At 44.4% G+C, this 18,881-nt stretch overlaps 1 protein-coding gene across 1 annotated transcript in view; it reads right to left on the bottom strand.

Annotated features, from left to right (window-relative positions):
• The window catches only part of JAK1 (Janus kinase 1), a 180,937-nt gene that overhangs the window by 88,574 nt on the left and 73,482 nt on the right, over positions 1–18,881 (bottom strand). The window contains exons 3-4 of the mRNA XM_089687961.1: positions 17,443–17,637; positions 12,503–12,626 (exon numbers count right to left, since the gene is read on the bottom strand). Of these exons, the coding sequence (XP_089544087.1) occupies positions 12,503–12,626; positions 17,443–17,614 (296 nt within the window). The 5' untranslated portion in view covers positions 17,615–17,637. The remainder of the gene's footprint in view (positions 1–12,502; positions 12,627–17,442; positions 17,638–18,881) is intronic.

Genomic DNA, 18,881 nt, shown 5'->3' with positions numbered 1-18,881 from the left:
ACATGCTGGTAGGTGAATTGTCTCCTGTCTAAATTGGCCCTAGTATGTGTATGTATGAATGTGAGTTAGGGACTTTAGATTGTACGCCCCTTGAGGGTTAGGGACCTTAGATTGTACACCCCTTGAGGGTTAGGGACTGATGTGAATGTATGTAAAGCGCTATGTAAATTGACGGCGCTATGTAAGTACCTGAAATAAATTCTCTCTCTCTCTCTCTCTCTCTCTCTCTCTCGTTTAAAGGAAGCAGACCCCAATCAGGCTGCGTTAGAAGAAAAAAAAACCTCGGGAGACCATAAACGGCAATCTGATTAATTCCCCCGATCAATAGGTACATCATGCCTGATGGTAATTATTGCAGGAGATACAGTAAGTAAAACCCGGCTGGCTGCCAACACTGCAGCATGTGAACCAGACTGAACAGAGCGACTGAGGGCAAAAAATAAAAATCAACCAGTTGCATGCTGGGATTAATTTTTAGCAAACAATGCCGCCACGCTCCAGTCCGACGATCTCACAGAAGTGAACCAAATACAGATACCGAAAATTCAGAATGAATGTGGCCGAAAACCAAGCTGAAATCTCTGCGTATGTAGGGGTGGGGAGGCTCCAATTTTTTTTGTATTTTTTTCTACTTTAAATGAATATTTATTTTTTTTAACTTATGATTTTATTGCTATCACATAGGAGTTCAATAGTCCCCTATGTGATAGCATATAAGTGACAGGTCCTCTTTGTAGGGGGTGGGGGCAGTGTGTGCAAGGAGGGGGCAGGACAGGAGCAGTGTATACAGTGAGGGAGCAGTGTATATAGAGAGGCTCCTCCACTGGCTGTCACTATATGTCAGTGCCGTTTTTTTAAATGTAATTACTGGCTTTTTTTTTTTCTTCACCCCCCCGCCAGTTTGGGACAGCACATTCTCTGAGCTATAGTGAATAAGAAAAAAAGCCAGCAATTGCATTTAAAAACAAGAGCAGTCATTCTCGGAGGACTAAAAGAAACAAAGGGGTGGGGTGACCCAGTGACATGACCCAGTGACCCCGCCCCTTAGTTTCCTTTAGCTCCGGGGAAAGCGACAGCTCATTCTCTGAGCTATAGTGAAGAAAAAAAAAAAAAAAAAGCCGGTAATTACATTTAAAAACCGGCACTGACATATAAGCAGCCAGTCACTGTATACACGGCTTCTCTCCTGCCTTTCTCCAACGCCCCCACCCCACCCCACATCTGCAGTACACACAGTCCCCTGTATCTGCTACATTTTTCCTATCGGCATCTATTTTCAGGCAATATGTTTCGGCGGCCGAAATTTCGGTGCATCCCTAATATATATATATATTACATTCACATCAATCCCTAACCCTCAAGGGGCGTACAGTCCAAGGTCCCTAACTCACATTCATACATACACATACTAGGGACAATTTATCAAAGAGCCAATTAACCTACCAGCATGTCTTGGCTACCTGGAGGGAAAACCACGCAGGCACAGGGAGAGCATGTAAATTCCAGGCAGGTGGTGCCGTGGTTGGGATTCAAACCAATGACAATAGTGCTGCCAGGCAGAAGTGCTAACTATTTAGCCACTGTGCTGCCCCACTACTACTAGTGATGATGCCTTACCAGGGTACATCTGGGTTATTTTTAATCATTGTTACGTGCTCTCTGCGTGCTGATGAGACTTTTGCCAAAAGAGGGGAGAGGTCTTCTTTAGTAGTTTGTTAATGGATACAGAATTGTATGAATTTGTGTTTTATACTTTAGATTGTACGCCCCTTGAGGGTTAGGGACTGATGTGGATGTACAACATATATGTAAAGCGCTACTTATATTGATGGCGTTATATAAGTACCTGAAATAAAGAATATCTATGGGCAGCACAGCGGCTAAATGGTTGTTGGTTCAAAATCCCAACCACGGCACCACCTGCCTGGAGTTTGCATGTTCTCCCTGTGCCTGCGTGGGTTTCCTCCGGGTACTCCGGTTTCCTCCCACACTCCAAAAGACATGCTGGTAGGTTAATTGGCTCCTGTCTAAATTGGCCCTAGTATATGAATGTAAGTTAGGGACCTTAGATTGTACGCCCCTTGAGGGTAATGCAGGCCATAGATGGGTCGAAAATCGGCCGATTTTTCGGCCGAAAATAAAATCGGACGATTTTCGGATCGTTAGTGGGCGATTTGGTCGGCCGTTTTTCGGTATTTTGGCCGTTTTTTTTTTTTCGGTAAAGTTGGAAAAAAATCGGCCGATTTTGCCGATCGGCCGATTTTCGCGGCAATTAGTGGGCAAATCGGCCGATTTTTTACCAATAAAAAATCTGCGCATGAGCAGTGACCTGCAAAAGGAAGACAAAAAGAAGAAAAAGAAGAAGAGGAAGAGGATGAAGAAGAGGATGAAGAAGAAGAAGAGGAAGAAGAAGAGGATGAAGAAGAAGAGGATGAGGATGAAGAAGAAGAAGAAGAAGAGGATGAGGATGAAGAAGAAGAAGATGAAGAAGAGGATGAGGATGAGGATGAAGAAGAAGAAGAAGAAGAAGAAGAAGAAGAGGATGAGGATGAGGATGAAGAAGAAGAGGATGAGGATGAAGAAGAAGAGGATGAGGATGCAGAAGAAGAGGATGAGGATGCAGAAGAAGAAGAGGATGAGGATGATGAAGAAGAAGAGGATGAGGATGATGATGAAGAAGAAGAGGATGAGGATGATGAAGAAGAAGAGGATGAGGAAGAAGAAGAGGATGAGGATGAGGATGAGGATGAGGATGAGGATGAGGATGAGGATGAGGAAGAAGAAGAAGAAGAAGAAGAAGAGGATGAGGATGAGGATGAGGAGGAAGAAGAAGAAGAAGAAGAAGAGGATGAGGATGAAGAAGAAGAAGAGGATGAGGATGAGGATGAAGAAGAAGAAGAAGAGGATGAGGATGAGGATGAAGAAGAAGAAGAAGAAGAAGAGGATGAGGATGAAGAAGAAGAAGAAGAAGAAGTAGGATGAAAATAAGAAGAATTCCAGTCCAGCAAAAAGTGTCTCTGCAGAGAGCTCCGCTATTTCTGACAGTTCCTTGACATTTACAGCGGTTGAAACATTGTATCTATTTGTTTCCGAATAAAAACATCTGTATCCTAAATGGAAACAAATAGATACATTGTTGCAACTTCTATAAATGTCAAGGAACTGTCAGAGAACTGTCAAAGAAATAGCAGAGCTCTCTGCAGGGACACTTTTTGCCGACTCTAGACGGGTAGAAAATCGGCCGATTTTTTTTACCATTGATGGTAACATCGGCCACTTGAACAACCGATTTTTTGTTTTTTAAAAGAAAAATCTGCAGTTTTTCTCCCCATCTATGGCCTGCATTAGGGACTGATGTGAATGTACAATATGTATGTAAAGCGCTGTGTATATTGATGGTGCTATATAAGTACCTGAAGTAATAATATCTGGCTGGAGTTAAAAATAGAGACTCTTGTAACCTCCCTAGGCCTCCATACTCGGCTCATTGTTTTGGTTCAGCACTAAAACACAGACATACATTGGGGTATAAGCAGCCAGACAAGAACCTATTCTACCTTTCTAGTGGTGGAGAAGTAAAGAAACAATCAGCCCGTGCTTCATTCATGACCCTGACCACATCGCGTGTGTCTTTTCAGGATGGAGCAGAAAGCCGTATACGAAAGGGGCGTGCGTGCACCTCCGAAACCACCAACTTAAGATGTAATCTTATGTGAGGTGAGGAAGGAAGGCAAGCAGTCCAGGCCCCGTTCTACACATGCAGCAAACTGCTAAAAGGGAAGAAAAAAAAAAATGATCACACCACACTACGGATCTCCCTCCTGAACTACGGCTACAGATCTACGCAACCCTGAATACAACAATGCGTTCCATGGCTTACATGCCAATTGGCCGCTGTTCTGTTTTCAGATCACAGTGAATTAAAAACTGGGACACTGATATCTACAGAAGAGGACTAGGCAAAGTGTACAGCCGGCCAGCAGGGACTGGTGGGGATTTGATCTATGGTGAGGTCAATTCAATGTTTATAATAATAGATGGGATAAGCCAAATAACCACAAATAATAGCGCATGAAATGAATAAATAAATTGATATATCCACCACCATGTATGTGCAATAAATTAGTGCAAAATCATATATAGGAAGTCCGCATATAGTCCATATATTAACCATTTGCCGCCCGCCCTATGGCCGAATGGCGGCCGGCAAATGTCATCAGCGTTCCGGGTGGACGCCATATGGCGTCCTCCCGCACATGCGCAGATTGCGCTCCTGCAGAGCCATGCAGCGGCGCGATCTGTCACCGGCCGTGTACCTCGGACACGGCCGATGACAGATCTGAGTACCGGCCCCCGTTGCCGGTACCATGTGACCTGCTGTGACCAATCACAGCAGGTCACATGACAGTTGTATACAATGGATGGCTTCATTCATGCCATCCATTGTATACTAGTGTCTAGCTGTGAATGGTCACAGCTAATCACATGCACATGTCATGTGATTAGTTGTGGCCAAATCACAGCTAAGCACAAGAAAAAAAAAAAACCCTGAATGAATCGATGTCGTTCAAGTAAATGCTTGCTTATAGCAAAGTAATTCTTTGCTATAAGCAAATTGTGTAAAAAAAAAATAAAAATATATACTGTTCACTTCCCCAAAGTAGTACAATGTTACTATGGTAACATTGTACTACTCTGGTGATAGTGAAATATGAAAAAAAAAAATCTTAGAAAAAAGAAAAAAATTTAATTAAAAAAAAAAAATTGTATATATATATGTATGTATGTATGTATGTATGTATGTATGTATGTATGTATGTATGTATGTATGTATGTATGTATGTATGTATGTATGTATGTATGTATATATATATATATATATATATATATATATATATATATATTTATTTTTTTTTATTTTTTTTTCTTACTGTCACCAGTCAGTGTCCCTGATCACCGCCATGCCAGTCATATGATGACGCTGTACTGCACTGGTGACCATATGTAAAAAAAAAAAAAAAATAGTGAAACTAATTTTTTTTATTTTTTGCGTGGTGCGTGGTGACGTCACCGGCTAGCCCCAGCCTAACGCATTTCGTCAGACTTCTTCTAAAGGATGTTTGTTTTGATGTTTGTTTTTGATAAAATTAAAAAAGGAGCAGGGTGGAAATTTTTCCCCAAACAAATTTCGAACCGTGTATATGGTTTTCGTTCAGGAAAGTCCATTCACTCCAAAATAGAAGGTTAAAAGCAAATATCGAATGTACTGTAAGAACTTTCACCCAGAAATCCATTAGCATCTGGCCAACTTAAGATACCCATGAAGACCAACCGGTCTTCTGCCCAAGCGAATGGCTGATAGCGGACGTTCTGTTCGGGCTGATGGAGAAGGATGCAATTAGCGATCGCAAAGCCTTTTGTTTACTTGTAACCCTGAGAGCTCAAATGTCTGTTTTCAGCACTGACTTTATGCAAGACATAGAAAGGCCTTAAAAGCCAGATATTTCTAGGATGGGAGAACAAATTATAGACCACAGTTTACCAAGAGAAATATTCAGAGATTCAGCTCTGAGGAAGGGGGCATTGCCCTCGAAATGCGTAAGCTGCGTCCTGTTGGATGGACATGCTTTCAATGGCTTGTTGGACACCTATATGCACTTGGTGCACAGCTGCATAATTGTATACTTTTTTTGATTGGCGCTGGGATTTTTTAGTTTGTTACCTATATGCACTTGACTATTGCGATGGGAGTCACTTTGGGTGGGGGGCTCATGGAACACAGCTCACTTTGGAGAGGTGGGGAGACACCTGTCTCAGCTCCCCATATCCCTATTATGTGTAAGTCACCCTGTATCTGTGAGGGGTAGAAGGTGATCTGCCCTAATATTGGGGTGGGGGGTTGATTGTTTAATGCCAGGTGGTTGCATCCCATTGTTCTATTGTGTGTCTTGCTTGGGAGCAAACTATTATGGGATGTATGTGTTTGTGTATTGGCTTGGTGAGGGGTGTTTCCAGCAGCCCTCCCTACTGATGGGACGGTCTGCTGGTGTGTCTTGTTACTAAAGGTAGATTGCCTCGCCCTGTGTCATTATGCAGGGAGGGGGGGTTGTTCCCTTGAATGTATATATCTTGTATCTGTGTTAAAATAAAGTTGTCTATTTCCTGGTTTACTTCAAGACTGGTATCATCTAGTCTTGTATGGTCAGCTGTGGTCGGTGTTCGGACGGGGAAGCGGTATTCTAACGGAAGTACCCAAGTGCAGTCTGGGGTCGGTTCCGTTACAACTATTCTAAAAAAGAAAGGAATGCCAAACTACTCACAAATATAAAGTCCTATGGTAATGCACTAGGCTGGCGAGCTTCCTTCCTGTACTCATCTTGTAGTATTGGAAAGCAGCAAGGTCTATCGTGTGTTAGACGTTGGGATCATTAATGGTGGCTATCGTTACACGAATTGCTTGACGAGACAGAAAATGAGCCTGCCCTGTAGGCCAATCGTTTTGGAGGGCCCATTTCCTTTATCGCGGTCTTTTATTTAACAATCCACTGCAAGTATAAATGGAAATTATAATATGGCCAATGATCATAAAAATACTCCAGTTAGGTATACAGAGGGGTTTGAGGGGATTTGAGGAGGGACAATATGTAATACGGATATTGATGGACGCTCTGTTTTTATAGGCGATTCCGTAGCAATAAATCATCTCTTTCGGTAACCTGTAATCTAAGGTTTTCACATTTGATATGGCACCTTAACGCTCTATTTAAATCTCTGCAACGGAGGAATGTGTGTGTTCTCATACGTGTTCCTGCATCACGTTACACAGTATTGTGCGCTGCTGCAATGCCATCATTCCCAAGGGCTCCTCAACACACCTAGACATCACACCACAACACATGGTAAGGTATTATCTTGGTTTGCAGTGCGGCACAAAGGGTCATGCACTTCTTTAGTGAAATGTAGATGCGACAGGCAGCCGGTTCACATGAATGGACTATTCTTCCCCAATACACAGCAATGCATGCAATAACACACAGCAATGCATGTGCACTGTCGCACTGCACAAGTGTGAATCCAGCCTAAAATTCACATATATACTTAATATTGTAGTTAATTAGGGGTGAGCCGTCATGATGAACTTGTATGTACATGGGCAGCACAGTGGCTAAATGGTTGGCACTTCCGCCTGGCAGTACTAGGGTTGTTGGTTCAAATCCCAACCACGGCGCCACCTGCCTGGAGTTTGCATGTTCTCCCTGTGCGGGTTTCCTCCGGGTACTCCAGGTTCCTCCCACACTCCAAAGACATGCTGGTAGGTGAATTGGTTCCTGTCTAAATTGGCCCTAGTATGTGTATGTAAGTTAGGGACCTTAGATTGTACGACCCTTGAGGGTTAGGGACTGATGTGAATGTACAATATATATGTAAAGTGCTGTGTAAATTGACGGCGCTATATAAGTACCTGAAATAAATAAATGTACATAAGACAGGGCATATCCCCCGCAGCAGCCGGCAGGAGAGGGGAAGGGGAACCCGGCAGGGCTGTGGGGGACGAGGGGGGGCAGGAAAGCACACAGCACAGGATGAGGGGCTGCATATAGAGGAACCGATCTCTCCATGTTCCTCCTGCAGCCGCTGAATGCTGGCTTCTCCTCCTCTCCCTCCCGCAGGCATTCAGCGGCTGCAGGAGGAACACAGAGATCAGTTCCTCTAAATGCAGCCTCTCCTGCCGCTCCTCCAATCCAGGCACACAGGGAGGCCGCGCGGGACCGGTACAGCATGGGGCTGGGTTGCAACTGCGCTCCTGCTGCACTCTTGGATCTGATTGGACACTTTGTGTGAAAGGAGTCCAACCTGATCGGAAGGTTAATTTACCCCTATGGACAGGGGTCTGATCCAGTCCGCTAAAAAAAGAAAAAGAAAAAAAAAAATAAAAGGAAGGGAATCCATGCCCTTCCATTCAAGAAGATCAGCGGGAAGTCGGGTGCAAAAGGACAATGGAGTCCATATATACCCGGCCACCCACAGAGTGGAGCATGCTCAGTCTGTGTCTGCTCTGCAGAAACGGAGGGGACAAGGACCTGTCATGCTCACGCTCTGATCAGCAGACAGATTCCCTGCTGATCAAAATGGAGTCTGTACCCTGTGAAAAAGGGGTATAGATCCAAACAGTTATAAATGCTCTTTTGGAGCAGAATTAAAAAAAAAAGCACTTCTACAGTCCCCCTTCTGTAAGCACACTACATTATGCAGTCTGTCCCTATTCAATTTAAATGGAGAAACAGAAAAAGGGCGCACCGACCTAGTGCATTATCGTTTAAAATAATTTATTAAAGAAACAAAAATAGGTATCATACTCACAATGGACATAATAACACAGGCATGTCAAACTGAACAAGATGTATGATCCAAACAACATCTGAGTCCATACGATGGAACCCTGGATGACCAACTGGTTAACGCGTTTCGAGGACACAACCCCAAGTTGGCTCTGAGGAAGAGGTTGTGTCCTCGAAACGCGTTAGCCAGTTGGTCATCCAGGGTTCCATCGTATGGACTCAGATGTTGTTTGGATCATACACCTTGTTCAGTTTGACATGCCTGTGTTATTATGTCCATTGTGAGTATGATACCTATTTTTGTTTCTTTAATAAATTATTTTAAACAATAATGCACTAGGTCGGTGCGCCCTTTTTCTGTTTCTCCATTTGTATCCAGTGTATTCGGACCACCCCGGTCTGTTGAGGGCAGCAAGCAGTGCATATTCCAGAAAATTCCAGAACATTCCTATTGGGTCTACTGAGTCCTTTCCTAGCGCAGGAGAAAAGTGTTTGTTGTGTGGGAATTGCCTATTCAATTTAAGGTGGGGGGCGAGAGTTACGAAGGCTGGATGAAACTGTGAATGTTACTCTGGCATTGCATACTCACAGCAGTATCTCACATTTACTGAGCACATGGAAAGTGAGGTGCATGAGCAGTACACAACCTACTGGATGTGCAGCAAAATCACCCAAAAAAAAAAAAAAATGGAGGGCAAAAAGGTAGGCACCTAAATGACATCCTGGATTTGATGGAAATGGTAGAAGGCAGGACTCTGTCCTCATAACAGGAGACAAAACCTGCAACTGTTCCTCTGTTTTGCAAACATGCAAATGACCTTGGTGTACAAGTCGTTGGAAGCAGCTGCACTGCCATCAGACACGGCCAGGTGCTGCACAGAGGACAATGGGCTCAATTCAGGAATGATTTGCAGTTATTTTCAGCTATAGGACTTATCTTCTGTTGTCGCTGGTCCTGATTGCAGTCATTATGGGAAATAATTACTGCTATATCGTAAGAAATTCAGCCCAATACATTTTATTAAAAAATCTGAAAGGAAAAATGTCTGTGTGGTTCCCTTCAACTAGGTTCACATCTATGTGGGTGGTGCCGCTGCGGATCCGCACGAAAATCTGTGCAGCCGCACCACCCGCACAGAGGAATACGGACCCGCGGGCGGCGTGCCATTAGTTCTAATGGCACGCCGCCCGCACTGGAAACCGCAACTGTACTAAGAACTGAGGTTCCTGTGCGGGCTGCATTTTCAGAACTGCAGGGACTTCTTCCCTGCGTGTCACGGGAGTCCATTCAAATGAATAGGCTCTCACACCCGTGCAAAACGCGGCACGCATGGCAGCATAGATGTTAACTGGGGCTTATACATGAAAAACAAACCAATGTAGATGCTACAGAGCAATTTATACATATACACACACCGGCCACTTTATTAGGTACACCTTGCTAATGCCAAGAAAATCTCTCCCACACCATGACACCACCAACACCAGCCTGAACCATTGATACAAGGCAGGATGGATCCCCCACACCATGACACCACCACCAGCCTGAACCATTGATACAAGGCAGGATGGATCCACCACACCATGAGACCACCACCACCAGCCTGAACCATTGATACCAGGCAGGATGGATCCACCACACCATGACACCACCACCACCAGCCTGAACCATTGATACAAGGCAGGATGGATCCACCTCACCATAACACCACCACCACCAGCCTGAACCATTAATACAAGGCAGGATGGATCCACCACACCATGACACCACCACCACCAGCCTGAACCGTTGATACAAGGCAGGATGGATCCACCACACCATGACACCACCAGCCTGAACCATTGATACAAAGCAGGATGGATCCACCACACCATGACACCACCACCACCAGCCTGAACCGTTGATACAAGGCAGGATGGATCCACCACACCATGACACCACCACCATCCTGAACCATGGATACAAGGCAGGATGGATCCATGCTTTCATGTTGTTTACGACAAATTCTGACCCTACCATCTGAATGTCACAGCAACCAGTCTGCCCATTCTCCTCTGACTTCTGACATCAACCAGGCATTTTCCTCCACACAACTGCCGCTCACTGGATATTTTCTCTTTTTCGGATCATTCTCTGTAAACCCTAGAGATGGTTGTGCGTGAAGATCTCAGTAGATCAGCAGTTGTTGAAATACTCAGACCAGCCCATCTGGCACCAACAACCATGTCACGTTCAAAGTCACTTCAGCAAGTCGTCTTCACCACGTCTAAATGCATTGAGTTGCTGCCATGCGATTGGCTGATCAGCAATTTGTGTTACCAAGCAATTGAACAGACGTACCTAATAAAGTGGCCGGTGGGTGTATATAGTATGCACTAGGAATTGTTAGGATGTTGTCCACAATTACAAAGGGGAGAAGGTGTACGAACAGAGCTTCTGACTAATACTAGAGGGAACTAGGACACTACGGGGTTAATTCACTAGGTTACCGCTTGCGAGAACACGGTCATGTGACTCATTTGCATAAATTATCGCATGCAGTAACAAAATGTCCAATTCACAAAAAAAAGAAACAAAAAAAAAAGGATTCTGCAGTATTTAAAACGAAAAATTAAAAATGTGTTGGTAATACCACAAAAAAAAATGCAGTGAGCTGTTACATCCAATGCAAAAACACAGCAGAAAATAAAAAAACAAAATATTTTTCACCAGGGTTTTTGCTGGCGGTATCATATGCAGTATTTTCTCAGATGCAGCAAGGTGTTCCCCACCCCCAACCCCTAGGGTCCCCACCCGATCCATATCAGACCACAAATCCCTTAGGAATGTGAGGAGACCCGCACGCCATTTTTTTTTCCTTTTTATTTTGGTGTGGGGCTCCCCCAAAATCCATACCAGACCTGGTATGGGGTTTTCCTTAAAATCAATACCAGACCCAAGGGCCTGGTAAGGATGGGGGGGGGGGGAGCCCCACACAGCTTTTTTTAATCATTTGCAATAATTGCTGGCATGTTTTCTTTTCATTCAGCTGTCAATGAGACACCCGCTGACAGCTGATGAGTTATCCGTTAACCCCTTCACGCCTGCGCCTCCCGGCCCTTTAAGGGGTTTCTGACACCGTGATCCGGGGCGGGGTTTAGGGTCATGTGACTGCCGTGACACGACGGTCACATGATCAGGAAAGGTCCTGATCGAAAGAGGAGATCGGGACCTTTCCATGAGTACCGGACATGTGTGCTGGGAGCGCGCAGGGCGCGCGCTCTCAGCACGTCTTTTTTTAATTGCATGCAAATGTGCGACCGCTCGGCATCTAGGCCCAAACGCCGGGAGGCCGCACATTTGCGTGCGGTTGGCGTGAAGAGGTTAAGGACATCTCAGCTGGCTTCCTTAACCACTTCACGTCCGGACACTTTCACCCCCTTCCAGTCCAGGCAAATTTTCAGCTTTGAGTGCTCTCACACATTGAATGACAATTGCGTGGTCATGCAACACTGTATCCATATGAATTTTTTAGCATTTTTTTTTTTTTAGAGACAGATAAAACTTTAGTTTGGTGGTATTTATTCACCGCTGGGATTTTTATTTTTTTTGCTATATAAACGAAAATGTCCAAAAATTTTGAAAAAAAGTGTTTTTCTTATAAATTTTTGCAAATAAATAATCTTTCTTCATAAATCTTGGCCAAAATTTATTCAGTTATCTTTTTAGTAAAAAAAAATCCAAATTAGTTTATAACCAAAAATTATAATTTTTCAAAAAGGTTTACATATTTTTTTTTTTTTTAACATACTGTCACCCTAGCAGTACAGTGTCACCATAGTGACACTGTACTACTTGTGGGGGGCGATGAGGATTTTTTTTTTTTTTTTTTTTTTTTTTTTTACACCGATTGCTTTTACACCCATAAAGGCTGTAAAAGCAATAATTTCTCCTCTCTGACTGCATTCTTGCAGCCATTGAGAAATACTGTGTGAGCTGTGATTGGTCACAGCTTGTCATATGATACAAGACTGTTGTGAATGGCCCTGTACCATCTGGGAAGATAGCCAGAGACCGATATCTCTGTGCACTACCGCTGGGCCTTGGACCACCAAGGTAGGCCTTGTGGTTTTGTTGCTGAAAGAAAAGATTTTCAATACAATCCAAGAAAAGGACCACTTACCGGACACGGTAATAAAGCTTCATAGAAAAACCGGGCGTAATCTTGAAGTGATAATTTGGTGGCAGCCAAAGGTTCTCTTTCTCATTGTACAGTGCAAATAAATTGTGGCACAGAGGAGAAATGTCTGAAATAAAATACATAAATGTCACCGTTTTTTTCATAGAACTCTGTTAAATACCATGAAGCACATGTGTTTGTGCAAGGACTATGTACAAAGTGGCTAAAATTATAATAACCTGAATCCAGGTTGCTGCAGTCAAATGAGAAGGAGCCATTGACACACAGGCGTAGGATTTAGGCCCCTTTCACATGGGCATTCCGGATTGTTTTTTTGTCCGTTCAATTTTTTTTTTTTTTTTTTAACCACCTCCCGTCCGGCCGTTGTATATAAACGGCCTGACGGTGGCACTGCAGGGTCAGGTGGCTGTTTATTAACGGCCTCCCCGCACCCTGCTTGTGCGCGCTCCCCGGGAGCGCGCAGCACCGCGTTCCGGTGCCCGCTGTGTCCTCCAGACACAGTGAAACACCGATCGGACGGGACTTCTGTACAAGGTCCCGATCATGTGATCACTGATTGGCCAATCAGTGATCACATGCAAAGTAGTAAGCAAGATATCACTTGTGACATCATTGCTTACTACGTGTGAAATCTGTGAATGATCACAGAGGTCACATGGTACAGGGCTATTCACAACTGCCTTGTACCATGTGACAAGCTGTGACCAATCACAGCTCACTCAGTTCTCAATGACTGCAAGAATGCAGACAGAGAAAGAGAAATGATTGCTTTTACATCCTATATGGGTGTAAAAGCAATCAGTGTGAAAAAAGGAAAAAAAAAAATCTTCACCCCCAAGTAGTACAGTGTCACCATGGTGACACTGTACTGCTAGGGTGACAGTATGTAAAAAATAATAAAATAATATAAAATAAAAATGTAAACAAAATGTTTAAAAATTATAATTTTTGGTTATAAACTAATTTGGCTTTTTCTTTTTTTACTAAAAAGATAACTGAATGAATTTTGGCCAAGATTTATGGTGAAATATTTATTTGCAAAATTTTATAAGAAAAAAACTTTCTAAATTTTTGGACATTTCATTTACATAGCAAAAACAATAAAAATCCCAGCGGTGAATAAATACCACCAAAATAAAGCTTTATCTGCCTCAAAAAAATGGTAAAAAATTCATATGGGTACAGTGTTGCATGACCGCGCAACTGTCATTCAAAGTGTGATAGTGCTGAAAGCTGAAAATTGCCCTGGACAGGAAGGGGGTGAAAGTGTCCGGACAGGAAATAGGTTAACTGAAGAAAAAGAGGTTTTCTTCCGTTCAAAAAAAACAGATGCTAACGGATGCGGACATTAACAGATGTAAACAGATGATTATCCGTTTACATCCGCTAGTCCATAGAAATGCATGGGTGTCAATTTTGCATCCGTAAACGGACATACAGAACTGTGTGAACGGGCCTTGCTAAAACTGGAGCAGCTGTGCATGGCAGCCAATCAGCTTCTAACCTCAGCTTGTTCAGTTAAACTTTGGCAATAAAAGCTGGAAGCTGATTGGTTTCTATGCAGAAATGAGTGATTTTTGCCCTCTCCAGCTTTAGTAATTAAACCCCACAGTCACCTAAAAAATATCAATCCATCTGCATCTGAAGTGACTACATAATATATCCTCCACGTAATTTAAACTAAAAAATATATATATTTTGTAATTCTAACAAAGTTTTTGGGTTAAAAAAATAATATTTATTCACACACATTCAAAACAAGACAATTTTTCTCTGTTCCAGACTGCTTCAGGCCCAAACCACAATAAATGTTCTTAGAGCCCAGCTCTAGCATTTGATTTTAAATATATATGTTAAACTCTAAGCACTGTTAAAAGAATGCAGCATTAGAATATATTGCAGCCTACCATTTCTCAGATGTGGTGGCTGCATTAGTTTTTTTTTTTTTTTTCCCAAGCTTTTTGTTCCATTTTTTTAACCTGGTAATTCTGCCAGTAACACTCACCATAGTATATCTTGGCAAACTCATACACTCCCACGGCTTCAACTACCACCTCTACGCTGATGACACTCAAATTTACCTCTCCACCCCTCACCTCACCCCCACATTCTCCGCCCGCATCACTCACCTCCTAAACAACATCTCTGACTGGATGTCGCTCCATTAAGCTTAACCTCGCCAAAACCAAGCTCCTCGTCTTTCCCCCTGCCCGTGCCCCCCCCCCCATCCTATCCATCACTACCAACAACACCACCATCAATCCTGCGCCCAGCAAGCCAAGGTCCTTGGCGTCATTCTGGACTCAAACCTTTCCTTCCAACCTCATGTTAAATCTCTCACAAACACATGCAGGCTCCACCTCCGCAACATCGTCAAGATACGCTCCTTCCTTACCCCAGACACCACTAAACTACTCGTACACTCCCTGATTATCTCACGCCTGGACTACTGCAACTCCCTCCTCACCGGCCTACCCCAGTGCAGGCTCTCCCCACTTCAGACCATCCTGAACTCAGCGGTTAGACTCATCCACCTCACCAACCGCTCCACATCTGACACCCCCTTTGCTATCCCTCCACTGGCTCCCTATCGCCCAACGCATCAAATTCAAATTACTCACTCTGACCTACAAAGCCATTCACAACACTGCCCCTAACTACCTCACCAACCTGATTCCCAGGTACCACCCTACCCGTACCCTTCGCTCCTCACAGGACCTCCTATCTTGCTCCCTGGTCTCCTCCTCCCACGCATGACTGCAAGACTTCTCCAAGTCCTCCCCCATCCTCTGGAACTCACTACCCCAATCCATCAGACTGTCACCTTCCCTCCTCTCCTTCAGGCGCTCCCTGAAAACCCACCTCTTCAGGGAAGCCTACCCCACCCTTACATAACAGCCATCCCTCCTTCATTCCTCCTACCACTCCATCCCCCACAGCCACTTCCTCCTGTACCACTACCCCCTCCCTCCTAGATTGTAAGCTCGAAAGAGTAGGGCCCTCTAACCCCTCGTGTGCTGTTTGTAGTTGCTGTAATGTTTCATGTATTGTCCCCCCCTCTATTGTACAGCGCTGAGCAAACCCTTTGGCGCTATATAAACTCGATATAATAATAATAATCTATGGAGGAGCAGTGTTACCACCGCAGGATGGGATTACAGAACACCTTCCTATCTCCATAGCATAGAGAGGAGGTATCTGCAGTGGCGTCCCTAGGCAGGTGCAGGGGGTGCGCGCCGCACCAGATGACACCTACTGCACGGGTTGACACCGGACCCGCTCCACGAAAAGGTAAGTTGTAAAGCTAGCCGACTATCCCTGCAGGATGGATCGGATCTACGGATTGAGCATAATGGATCGGAGTTCAATCCATTATCCTCCCCAATCCGCAGATCCGATCCATCCTGCGGGGATAGTCGGCTAGCTTTACAACTTACCTTTTCGTGGAGCGGGTCCGGTGTCACCCCGTATAGGTTGCATGCCGATGATCCCCGCAGGATGGATCGGATCTGCAGATTCGTGAGCATAATGGATCGGACTCCAATACATTATACTCAATTCTCAGATCCGATCCATCCTGCGGGGATCGTCAGCATGCAACCTATACGGGGGTGACACCGGACCCGCTCCATGAAAAGGTAAGTTGTAAAGCAAGCCAAAGATCCCCGCAGGATGGATCAGAGTCCGATCCATTATGCTCAATCTGCAGGTCCGATCCATTCTGCAGGGATCGTCGGAGGGGGTGTGACCAAGTGTTATCGCACCGGGTGACACCAAACCTAGGGATGCCCCTGGGTATCTGTACACCAGAGATAGCTGGCAATAATGTAACAGATAAAAGTGCATCACAGGAAAAGAGCACAGGACATTTTCCGCTCACTAGATTTCTGGCAGGATCAACAGTTAACTTTTTAAAAACTTTTTGCAAACTCTTGCACTGCAAAACTGAAGTTCAGTATATATTATTTGAGGATACAGTACCCTAGACCAGTGTTTCTCAACCTTTTTTCCAATCAAGGTACCCTTTAAAATTATGGACAGTCCTGATGCACCCTTTTAAAATTATGGACAGTCTTGGGGTGCCTCGAGACTGTCCATATTTTTAAAGGACACCCCATTCTAAAATGTGAAAAACTATTCTAATCGTTTTATATAATGCAGCAACATCCACACATGTAGGACACCAAACATTAGAGGGGATTTATTCTTCCAAAGCAAATACACTTTTGCACACTGGTACCGACTAGTATTCCTATGTTTCTCTTCTCCTCTAGTTTTTCTCCATCACTGAGCTAATGTGACCCCAGCACTGATGGAGAGGGGCGGGGGAGGGGCAAACTAGGATGCTGTGCAGGCAGCCAACATCCTCCTTATCAACTGATGATGTCATTGGTTGTCAGGTCGCCGGTGGCTAGAAGGTCGTAATGGTGCACAATGAAAACCTTTGACTTTGTGTAACTAAAAGACTGGCTTGTTCCACCTGCTGGCTTGTATTTAAGTTTTGGGCAATTTTTAGACATTTTGCCAAGGCACCCCTGAAGAAGCCTCAAGGCATCCCTGAAGAAGCCTCAAGGCACCCCTGAAGAAGCCTCAAGGCACCCTGGTTAAGACAGGCTGATCAAGACATTAGTGTAATGGTGAGATGTCCCATTATTTGCAGATATCCGTTTTGCTACAGATCTTTCCCTCGTCGTCCCCCTCCCACCGTACACTATCCTTATCAAGCTGTCTTCCAGCGTTTTGAGAGTTAAATACTACCAAGATGCACCACCAGTTCTTCCTTCTACACTCCCACAATGCATTGCATTCTGTGAATGAGTGATGGAACATTTGAATAATAGGATCTCACCTCCTATTCACAGAACATAATGAGGGACTGAAGGTGTTTTCCACAGCAAAAAAAAAAGCCGAGATCTACTTACTGCATTTCTGAGCCGCTTCGATAAGCACATCCTCCGAAGTATACGTCCCTTCCGTGTACAAGAGCGGGGCCTTATCCGCTACGTAGAAATGAACCTCCATTCCTTTAGGAGGCGCCACATCCACTTCGTACTTTCTGGCGTTTCTAATTTTTGCGCAGAAAGCCATCGCCATCAAACCTCACGCCACTTTAGTTTCTAGAAAATAAAGAAACAAAATTGTATCTTAGAAACAAAAAGACGTTTAAGAGGAAACTCAACCTTCTGATATCAATGCTACAGTGGACACAAAAAAAGCACAAAGTGTCATCTTTGTTTGCTGCCTTGGTCCTCTGCTATCACTTCTGACAGATTTTCCTGACACTAAGAAAAAAAAGGCGACAGGGGAGGGAGCTCCAGCACACAGCCTGTGACTGATAGCCTCAGCTCTGTTCCCGTGTGAAGGGTTTAAGGGGGGGGGGGGGTTGTCCCTTCCCGCCAATCAGCTCTCACGGTGTTCTGCAGTGTAACTTAAGCTCCACAACCCCTTGCTTTTCAGAGCTGAGAGATCCAGTGTAAATTCTGGACTTGAATGGATGTAGAGGACAGATGGCTGCAGATGAACAGGTACAACCTATGTAGGAGGATTTGTGCCATCTCTGTGTATCACCTGAGGCCAGTCACTTCACTGGGTATATGTATTTACAACCACTTTAATTCTAAAATTGGATAACTGACTCCTCTGATTGGCTGAGGCAGAGCTTGAGACATCATCAGCCCACCTCTCTGCCTAAACCTATCAGAGGAGGCTTTAAATATATTCATTGAATACAAGGCTTCCTCTGAACGGCTGAGCAGCGCCTAGACTCAGGGGAGGGTCTCTCCCCACTGCTGAAACACAGCCCTGGATACTGTATGTAGCTGAGGCAACTGTTTGTGAAGATAATGGTTCAAGTTCATTTAGACCAGCTTGGTCCAAACAAACTAAAGTTAGATAGAACTTGGGAGTTCTGCTTTACCTGCTTACCGATTCTAAGGGAGAGGAAAACTGCTAACTTACCAGATCCTCCACTTTCCTATGCTCTGTCGGTGGATTTTCATTTTGGTCTCATCACATCCAACACAGGGCTATGGACCCTGAACTGGTTTTCATGATGCCAGGACCTTAGACTGCTAGAGAATAGGAGCAAGACACTGCAAGGACCGGTCTAGCCGAGGATCGGGCAATTAAAACTACTTTAAAGTAATACTAAAGGCTTTTTTTTGTTCTGTTTTTTTGTTTTGTTAAAAAACTCCAATCCTCCTCTTCTGGGGTCCCATGCTGGCACTCCCGGCACCTCCCCACACCAAGTGCCCCCAACAGCAAGTCTCCTGCTATAGGGACACTTGAGCAGGCTCGCTCCCGAGCCGCACTCCTATGAAGGGACATTATACATTCACACACACTGTGGCTCGGCCCCGCC

This window comes from Staurois parvus, unplaced genomic scaffold, assembly GCF_062004578.1.
Source record: "Staurois parvus isolate SC_StPar_1 unplaced genomic scaffold, SC_StPar_1.0 ptg000441l, whole genome shotgun sequence".
Classification (NCBI taxonomy): Eukaryota; Metazoa; Chordata; class Amphibia; order Anura; family Ranidae; genus Staurois; species Staurois parvus.
This window is presented reverse-complemented; position numbering and strand designations above follow the sequence as displayed.